The sequence below is a fragment of the Palaemon carinicauda genome, chromosome 16, assembly GCF_036898095.1.
Source record: "Palaemon carinicauda isolate YSFRI2023 chromosome 16, ASM3689809v2, whole genome shotgun sequence".
Classification (NCBI taxonomy): Eukaryota; Metazoa; Arthropoda; class Malacostraca; order Decapoda; family Palaemonidae; genus Palaemon; species Palaemon carinicauda.
This window is the reverse complement of record NC_090740.1, coordinates 16522718-16533233: the sequence shown is the minus strand read 5'-3', so window position 1 is coordinate 16533233 and position 10516 is coordinate 16522718. Positions and strand designations below refer to the sequence as shown.

The 10516-nt window shown below is 33.9% G+C and overlaps 1 protein-coding gene and 1 long non-coding RNA gene across 3 annotated transcripts; one reads left to right on the top strand and one right to left on the bottom strand.

Annotated features, from left to right (window-relative positions):
- Nucleotides 1-1659: 1659 nt before the first annotated feature.
- Nucleotides 1660-5051, top strand: LOC137654959 (uncharacterized). 2 transcript variants are annotated; one of them, XR_011046765.1, is made up of 3 exons: nt 1660-1680; nt 2131-2204; nt 4553-5051. It is a non-coding gene; the product is annotated as an uncharacterized lncRNA (long non-coding RNA). The 2 variants fall into 2 exon arrangements; XR_011046764.1 differs by having other exon boundaries at nt 2131-2208.
- A 2981-nt stretch (nt 5052-8032) lies between these two features.
- LOC137654955 (shematrin-like protein 1) lies at nt 8033-9856 on the bottom strand. The gene is made up of 2 exons (XM_068388852.1): nt 9816-9856; nt 8033-8601 (listed from the first exon to the last, which is right to left on the bottom strand). Exons 1-2 carry the CDS (start codon nt 9825-9827, stop codon nt 8188-8190), a joined length of 426 nt encoding a protein of 141 aa, XP_068244953.1. The 5' UTR covers nt 9828-9856; the 3' UTR covers nt 8033-8187.
- Nucleotides 9857-10516: the final 660 nt, after the last annotated feature.

The following is a 10516-nucleotide window of genomic DNA, read 5'->3' as shown; positions in this document are numbered from 1 at the left end:
TATTTCCTTAATTCCTTTCCTCACTGGGCTATTTTTCCCTATTGGAACTCTTGGGCTTATAGCATCTTGCTTTTCCAACTAGGGTTGTAGCTTGGCTAGTAATAATAATAATAATAGTAACCATGAACAGAACCGATAGGTGTTACTCCCCATAATACCATACAATCAAGAATGATAAGCTGAAGTAGACTTTGTTTTACACACACATACACACGCACACACACATACATATATATATATATATATATATATATATATATATATATATATATATATATATGTATGCATATATATGTGTATATACATATATACATAAATATATATATATATATATATATATATATATATATCTATCTATCTATCTATCTATATATATATATATATATATATATATATATATATATATATATATATATATATATATATATATATATATATATATATATATATGTATGTATATATACACACACACACACATATATATATATATATATATCTATCTATCTATATATATATATATATATATATATATATATATATATATATATATATATATGTATGTATATATACACACACACATATATATATATATATATATATATATATATATATATATATATATATATATATATATATACTTTTCATGTATATATGTATATGTATATATATATATATATATATATATATATATATATATATATCAAGATAATTTGTAAGTTCTGTATTATATTTTTCATCAAAAATGAAATCTTGAATTCTATTTTTCCTTAGGATTAAACTATGTGGAAATGGGTTTGTAAAAGATAATTTATTCTACCCTGGCGAGGATTCAAGATCTACTGTAGTGTATATTTAGGGTTGGTAAAAATCGACTGTGCTCCACATATCCCTGTCAAATTTTGGTTGAGTAGGCCTTTATTAACATCCTGTTTACGGTAGGAGTCATTGTTATAAGTATTCCCCTTTAGTTGTAAGTTATTCTCAATATAAATTGAAATGACTTTGAAAGCTCATTTTCGACTTAGTGCTGAATTAATTTAATTCAAAGGTTTATTATTCATATGATACGTAAATGACGCCTCCCCTCATCATTTTGGTTAAAGGAATTGCCTTTTCTTGACCAGTTGTCAGCTGCCTTACAATTCCTGTTGGTATGCAAATATCACATGTAAAATGGAGAGGCCATCGTTAATGACTACACTCTACCAACCTATTACTTAACTACCATAATGGAGGTGGATAGATATTAGTAATAGCGTTGCTCATGATGTGAACTCCACTGGAATACGTATATCAACTTATGTCTGATGATTGCATAGTTTTTATGATAAGTAGCGCTTTGCTTCCAACCAATTGGTTAGAATCCTTTTTCCTGGAAGGTAGGCTTATTGTGTACATTCGAATGTATTGGCCATTTTCAAAGTGATGAAATGTTCCTTGAGCATAAGTAAGTGACGTCATCCTGAGCTTTTTCATGAGTACTTGGCTGGACACTCATACCTCGCGTAGTCCAGAATGCTTGGCGAGCGACGATGTATATTACTTGTAAAGTTACTGGCCTGACTAACACTCAATTCACACGCATTTACGTTCCTGTGAACAGCGTAATGTTCGGCCCTGAGTTGTTTCGGTGTTTTCTGTCGTGTGGTTAAAAGGCGAGTCGTATTCTCTGCTGGTAAGGTAAGTGTGCAAAATCTTAAAGTAAACATTTTTTGCTGTTGTGAATTTGTCATTTATGGTTTGGTTGTGGAACAATGTTTTAATAATTTCTATTAAAAAAATATTGGCAGAATTATTTTTTTTATTTTTTTTTAAAGTTTTCTTAAGACTGAGTTTTCTATATATTTTAAATGGAACTGGTGTTTTCATTAATTCTATGACATGTCTGCAGTTTTTTATTACTTTTATTTTAAAGAACTATAACTTTAATTGCTTTTTTATATCTTTAGTATAATTAGTATGCAAAAATCTTTAAAGTCTTCGTTGATAATAACTTTAGTTCGTGCATATTTGTTAATGATCATCAATTTTAGTGTTTAGAATTCCTGCATCTAAGGACATATTTACTAGGTTTAATATCTGTTATAAGATAATATTAAGTCTCCTTATTAATCTTTCGTATACTTTCAGGTAAGTGAATTCAACTGTAAAATGATCAAAGACGTCTGGTCCAGAAAATAATTTTATGAAGTAATTAATCTACAGTAAGTAAGTACGGTTTGTTTTTAATAATTTAGTTTTCTTAATTATTATTCCAGAGTAATTTTCAATAGTTTTATGAAGCCAGTTTTTAATTAAGTGCATATCAAGTAAGGTAGCACAGTGTATGTCTAGGCTATGTAGTAAATTTTGATCTAAGAATGGCTTAGTTTTAAAATAGTTTTCCGAAAAAAATTCATATTTATGAACTTAAATTTTATTATAAGTAAATCTTTTTGGCATGTACGGTGCATGTCCAGTAAATAGAATGATTTGTCCTAAGACTGGTCTAGTGTTTTTAAGATATTTCTCTTTTAATTTTTTTTTCACGAATTTTAAGTAAAATTTTTTAATTGCATCTTCAGTAGGCCTCTACAGTATGTTCGGTCAATAGATTAAAGTTTTGATTTACGAAAGGAATAGCTTTCAAAGATATTTTCCAGATTTTTTCTCAACTTCATTTAGCTAAATTTTAAACTTGTCTTATTACAACTTATCCCGAGTTTATTAAAAATAATTATAGGTTAAGTTTTTAGCGAATTTGATTTGATAGTTAAAGAATTTGATTTTATAGTTAAAGAATTTGATTTTATAAAGAATTTGATTTTATAGTTAAAGAATTTGATTTGATAATTAAATTTTTTCCTTTGTTAAAGAATTTGATTTGATAGTTTAAGAATTTGATTTGATAGTTTAAGAATTTGATTTGATAGTTTAAGTATTTGATTTGATAGCTAATTTCTCAGTAAATTCTATGGCAGGTTCAAGTTTTGATCAGTTAAGGTTAGTTTCGTGATTAGGATTTAATATCTGTAGTTAGCATTTCATGTTTGTTTCAAACCATCTTGCACATCCAAAGTCCACCTTTGCCGCGGTGGCCCTGCCACCCAGGCAAAGGTGGACTTTACATTGTGCATGGCAGACTTGACTTTGGTCTCGTCTGCTGTGTACAATCGGATGTGCAAGAAAAACCAAACTAATCCATTCCTTTTCAGGCTTTAGTAGTTTAGGGTTGAACAGCGTCGCTGTGATCATTAGGAAACTAAAGGGTTTTAGTAATCTGTAACAGGATCGATGGGGTTTACACAGTAATTACTGGCGGTGTGGGGGGAAATTACTGGTGGTATGGGGGGAAATTACTGGCGGTATGGGGGGGAAATTACTGGCGATAAGGGGGGGAAGGGGGTAGGCGCTTTAGTTTTGCCATGTAAGCGGGTGAAGGGAGCTAGTTTGAAGACTTGAGACTGGGGTGGGGGGGGGGGGGGGGGCGTAGTTTATGGTGGATATTTGGCTCTTGAACAATTGTGTAATCCTGTGAGGTACGAGAGTAGATGAAGGGATTTTGCTTGTACGATCATGAGCGGAGGTTAACGTAGCTTGAGACTATGCTAATATGGGTTTAATTATATTTAGGCTAAACTTTCACCTCTCAGAAAGTTTATTTGGTTACGGGGTAAGAGGTTATCTTTGCCTTTAGTCCGACCTAAGTATTTCTGGCAGCACCACTTGTCATTACTCGGCGGGATCGTACCTGTTCTGGCTGTTAATGCTCTGATTATTGTATTGTTTTGGGTTTAAATCCAACCCTCCACTAGAGTCGAGTGAACTACTTCTCGGGCGGGTCCATATTAATCATCTAACGAAAAATTTTCATTAACTTACACAATTCTTTGATTGTAGCATCTTCCAAATCATATGAACTTGTGAAAAGTAATGTCTTTAGTTTCTTTTTAAATTCAGTTGCTCCTTTTAAGTCCTTAATTTCAATTGGCAGTTTATTATAATGTCGAGGCGCACAGTAGCTAAAAGCACTTTCACCAAATTTACTATTTGTTCTTGGTTCAGATAGCCTATGTTTGTCACTCTGTGTTATGTTATCATTTTTTTTCTAGTTCTAGTTTATTCAGGCATTCTTTTAGATATTTTGGTTCATTTTGGTTCAGTGTCTTAAACATTAGTAAGAGTAGCTTGTATTCAATTCTCGCTTTTACCGGCAGCTAGTGTAATTTAATTAGTGCAGGGGTAACTTTCCCAATTGTGTAGTCCTTTTATTAATCTAGCGGCTCTTTGTTTTGTACTCTCTACAAATTTGAATCTTAAGTTTTACTCTTAACTAGCTTTAGATATATGATGCTCAGGAAATTCATTTTAATTGGCCAGTGATGTGGGTTAATAGAAACTGTAAATTCTGTGACGAAATTTCAGATAAATTCTATTTTAGATTATGGATTGTCTCTATGGATTTGAGAAATGTGTTATTTGATAATGGCTAGCCAAATGTCATCTATAACTAGCTTCAATGTTTATCTTAATATTCTATAAACAATTCTAGCAAATTACTTCCCACTCACAGGCTCTTGTGCTGTTGCAACTTTTCACAACCTCAAAGCAAGGACCAAGTTGAGACCTTAACGATGTAATTTTCGTTACGGTGGGCAGACATTGTTGCTAATTTTGTGGTCTGGGAAGTGTTGATACTTCAGAGGAATGAACAATGGATAACCATTTAAGTAACCCATACCCGTTGTTGATGCACTGGATGGGTGCACGACTTGTGGGTAGGGATCACGATGCCTGACCCAACCAATTGCACTCTGCTCGGCATCTAGCCCAAGTCAAACGTTCGCTTGCCTGTACCTGCTGCCCGTCTTGGATTTTTTGATTTTGTTAGTTTCAAAAGCGAATTCCGGGCAAATCCAAGTGCCCGCCCTGCATTTGCCCCTCTTGTGGAAGACCATAGATGGACGAGAAGGAAACTTAAACTGGCTGCTTTTCGTCTTCGGTTACAATGTAATGTCAATTTTGTGGCAGGATATATATATATTCCTAAATCCAAATCAATTTTTACTAAATTTGAGTTGACATCTATAAACTACTTGGTATATGTTATTGTTATTTTTTCCATTGTTGTAATTTAATTTGTTCTAATAAAATTTTGTATAACATAATGTATATATTCAAATTAATTTTAGCCCAGATTTTGAGAAATGCCTTTGAAGTTTCTAATACCTGCTTTAAAATATATAATGGAAAGCTAAAATTAAATTTAGTAATATAAACAAAGGCTGACCTATACTATAAACAAAAATTAAATAAAGGAACTGTTTGATGAGGGGAACTAATTATTTGAAAGCGGCTCCAGATATAAAGGTTTCTTGGTTCTCCTCCAAAATATCCTGAAAGAAAAAGTTTAATAACTTTAAATTAGGTAATTGTATGTCATTCGCTAAGTAAGAAAGTGTTAAATTTTTTTTTCTTATTTTTGAGAAATCTTAGTCTGAACCTAAATGTGTAGTAACTGTCGTGAAAGCCTCGATCTTAGTCACGTAATATGGAAATTTTATGAGGTCAGGAGGCAATCCTTTAAAAGATAAGGTAGCATTTATGGTTAGTAGTTATGGTTAATCTTAAAACAAAAACCAAATGTTTGAAATACTTTGGAAAATCTCTAACGCTGCCCGTAGTCTTGCTGTAGTTCCCAATGGACATAACTCCTTGTCAAATTTTACTCGGGGAAAGCTCTTTATTCAATAGGTGACCTATGACCTGTCCAGACTGGTGGGCTTGTCCACACTTTGGCGGACCTGCCTTAGTGTTGTCAAAAGGGTTATGAATAGTCAGGCTCGTCCCACGATCCCAGGTTAACTTTACACAAGGCATATAATTGATAGAAGGTTGTTAATAGGTTATATAGGACATATCTGTTCTGACGCTGTTACAGTTTTTAGAATATATTGTTAATCTATTCTCATTTCTTTTCCTCACTGGGCTATTTTTCCCTATTGGAGCTCTTGGGCTTAGAGCATCTTGCTTTTCCAACTAGGGTTGTAGCTTGGCTAGTAATAATAATGAGAATAATAATAAACCTCATACCTGGGTAGTTTATTTTTGTTTTAGTTTCTTTATTGAAAGTTTTGTAACTATTTTTTTTTTGAGTGGTATGTTTTAAATTTTTAATAAATCTAATTGTTTGAACTTCAAAAGATTTATTGTCTACATTTGCCCTACTATTTCCCATGTTACCCCTTCATAAAACTTCATAAGTTTTGGTTGAAGGGTCATGTAGTAATATTAGCACCAAAATTATGCACAATCTGCTGAATTATGTTTACAAAGCTGTGAACTCTATAAAGCTATTAAATTTTCTGGATGTATGAATAGTCGATGTACAGAGAGAGAGAGAGAGAGAGAGAGAGAGAGAGATGGGCTACCTGCAGACAAATAAGTCTTGTCAATGTTTGACAATTAAGGTCTTATGGTATCCCTCTGTGAGGAATGTCAGGTTATATCAGTCGCAAAAGTAATGGCTTTCAATTTCCAGTTTTGACTGTAATAGTGATACTAAATGTTTATGAATCTAGTTGAATCGCAATGAATATCGGTAGGTAGCTCAATGGATGTCTCTAAGGTAGCCACCGCAAGTGTGAACATTACCTTTATTTATTTTTGTTTTGAACTACGTTACCATGTTTCTAGGAGGGACTGTTTGCCAGTCGAAAGTGCCCATTATTGGCCATGCCTGCTGATCAGGCTCGTTCATCTGGAAAGGCAATTAGGCACTGAAAATAGTTCAAAGTTAACAGGTAAACTATAATCTTGAAGAAAATCCTGGTTACAAACTTTTTGATTTGGCAGCAGTCTCAGATATATATATATATATATATATATATATGTATATATGTATATATGTATATATATGTGTGTGTATATGTGTGTGTATATATGTGTATATGTATATGTATGTGTATATGTATATGTATATAATTTTTATTTTAAGAATATAAATGTTTAGAAGAATGAGACCCTCTTGAAAAGCTTGCACATGACTCAACGTTTGGTGGCAATGAAGAGAATAATTGACATTGTTAAACCAGCAAGGTACTAGTGACTGTAGTTAAACTTTGGTAAAAAACAGATCCCTGCTTGGTATTTCAGTTTTAGGATAGCCCAACAGAATAGCAAACTGGATGCATAAAAAGCAGGTGCACAGTATATGGACATACATATGCACTATGTAATATTGGCCATCAGTAATTAGCTCCTTTCCTCACGAGGTGCATATGCAGTGTGGGCACTCGGATTAGCCCGTAATTCTCTATCTCTGAAAGTTACGAGATCAAAGTCCAAGGCAGGCAGTGGGCAAAGGCAGGCGAACGCATAACTTGATCAGACGCCAGTCGGCCACAGTTAATAATCAATGTGGTCCCTGGTCAGGCGCCCATCGAGTGCCTTAGCAGCGGGCATGTGCACTTAGAAGGTTTGACCGTGGTTTCCTCGTCTATGACGTCTATACTTGCAATACCCTCGAGTGGAAGTGGCTTTGAATGATAGAAATTTTTCAAAGAGGATGCTGAAAATATCATTAAGAGGCAATTTTCTTTTAGCGAGGCAGATTTGTAGACTCGCAGCTGTGCCCTTTTAAGCTCGGAAAAGTTTCCTGATCGCTGATTGGTTGGGCAATACAATTCTAACCAATTAGCGATCAGGAAACTTATCAGAGCTAAAAGGGCACCGCTGAGAATCAGTGCAAATGCACCTCATTAAAAGAAATTGACTAGTAACATAGATAATAGAAACACTAATTCTACTTATTCTTTATTGTTGGTCATGCTGCCAGTTTTGGGATAATGGCGATAGAAAAGCTGTAACCATCTACAGTTTTTTAAAATCTAACATTTTACTAGAAGTAGCTGCTATTCTCTTTCCCGTCCTGAAGAAAGAGGATTTTTTTGTTATTCTTTTCTATTGCTCAATTTGAAAATAAATAAAAATTGATTATTATCATACCGATATCTAAAGGTACAAGCATATAAGACGGTCTTAAAGAAAAAAACTACATTGGTTTGAATACTTTCGGATCTACATTTTGTAAAGTTATATGAGGAATAAAATCAAAATAAAAAGTATTTTGGTGTATTATTCAGATAGTTTGTGTAGAGAGACCTATGATTTAGCAACCAAAAAGTCCATAGTTGTCCTTTGTTCCAATCAGTAGTAACGTCCTCCATAACCATAGTAATTGGAAGGGTAGTAGTAGCTTGGACGAGGATAGCCGTAGTAGCCATAGCCATGGCCATAGGAAGGCTCGGAATCAGGTTGAGGATCGGCGGACCTCTTTCCGTAGTGATGGCCATGAGGATGGTAGACATAGGGGTGTCCATGGCCATGATGGTGTGCATAGGAGAGGGAAGCCTCAGCCTCTGGTTCTGGATCAGCAGACCTCTTGTGATGGGGGTGCACGTAACCGTAGCCTACTGGGTAGTAGCTACTACGGTACCCATACGGGTAACCATGACCGTAGCCATAGGAAGGACGATGATGGCCATAACTGACAACACTTGGCTCCGCATCTCGCTTCTCAATCTCAGTAGCGCAAGCGGAAGCCGCCAAGAGCACGATTGCCTAAAATTTTTGTAAACGATTATAGGTTATATATAATGAAGGGAATGTAATATTCACTATTATAAGAATATAATCTAAATATTTAATATTCAAATTTCTTATATTCTGGAGTTTTTAGAATAAGAATGAAAATTTTCAACAATAACAGTTATCGTTATTAGTTATGGGGTTAGAAAAGAGACTGGAACTTCATTTTTGCATTTTTTTTTTAGAAAAGCGTTATGTATCTTGATTTATATTTTACACTATTTTACAAAAATGCAAATGAAAAATATAGCAAATTAAAACACGAACAGGTGTAAGAAGTATAGAAAAATGTAGTACAATAAATCTGAAAGTAGTTACCATATGATTTCACAGGATTTAATTCAAAAGTTACTTAATGACAACCAAATATGCTTCTCTTTATTTTCTATATGTCAAATGTAGTGGTAAGATTGAGAGGTGTCATCCTTTAAATATATTTTATAAAAGTAATGATGATTAAATATAAAACCATTTCATACAGTTATTGAAGGATTGATTTAATTCAGCGCATATTAAAGAATTGGAAGAGCCCAGGCCTACATGGCTGAGGACAATGAAGCGTGAAGGAGGAGATGGTGAATGGAGAAGTATTGAATTATTAGCTCAAGATAGAGATGACTGGCGAAATCTAATCGAGGCCCTTTGCGTCAATAGGCGTAGGTAATGATGATATTCTTTATAACTGAACAGTTTAAAGGCTTGAGGAGGCAAGGGACAGTGACATTGCCCTATCAAGCAGGACTATTCCCTAGACACAGACCATATATCATATGATCAGCGCCCAATCCCCCTCTCCACCCAAGCTAGGACCAGGGAGGGCCAGGCAATGGATGCTGATGACTCAACAGATAGACCTATAAGCTCCCCCAAACACCCCAACCTTAGCTTACAAGGATGGTAAGGTTGCAGACACTAATGGCACTAACGAGACTGAACGAGACTCGAACCTCCGACTGGCAAACACCAGTTAGAGACGTTACCAATCAGGCCAAGATGTGAGATGTTGTAAATTGTTAAATTAGATGGATTTGTTTATAGAAAAATGCAATTAAATGTGATTATACTGTAAATATTGTGATTGTAAAGAATATGTAATTTAACTTTTTAATAAAAAGATAAAAAAAAAATCAGGCCAAGAGTTTTTATATGGAAGAAGTAAATTTCAAATTGCTATGAGATATACTGACCAGAAACTTCATTGTTGTACTTTGATGTTCCCCGTGGCCACTTGAGAGGTCGAGTGTGCTGTAGGGTCGTCGCTTGAGTCATTTATAGGCGACTGGAGTGCATAATTTAAGCATTTGTCATTGGGAACCATATTTTAGGAAACCAAAAGAATTGCTTTTTATAAATATCCTTTACAAAAAACTATAAAAACCCACGAATTTCTGATAGGCTTACCGCATCTCTGGCTTTATTAGCCACGAAGGTCTTCAACGCCTCGTGATGTCACTAATTGAATTTCATGATCATATATTTTCTTTCCTTATTAAAAAATTACACATGCCTGCAAGGGAAAAATTCTCACCATGACGATAATTTTAATCGCAAGATTGCAATTATGGATTTTTTTTTTCATATACTATTAGATTTTCTTGAAATTTTGCATTAAAGTCTAAAGGGAACGCCGCCGAAAACTGATGTATATTATGAAGTGCTAGTAAATATTCTGGGGACACCAGGATATTCCTTAAAATTCTTTAAGAAGGAAAACAAGTGATGTTCTGAATAGATCAAAACTAACTTCTAATGACAAACATTTGACTAAAAAGTATCGAAATATATGAATACGACAGGTGTTCTGTTTCGGGAAAGTTAATTGATATTAAATACAAGTTTTATGGTATATATAAAGTTTCTTAGCATAGAGAGTAAAGAGATGACGACA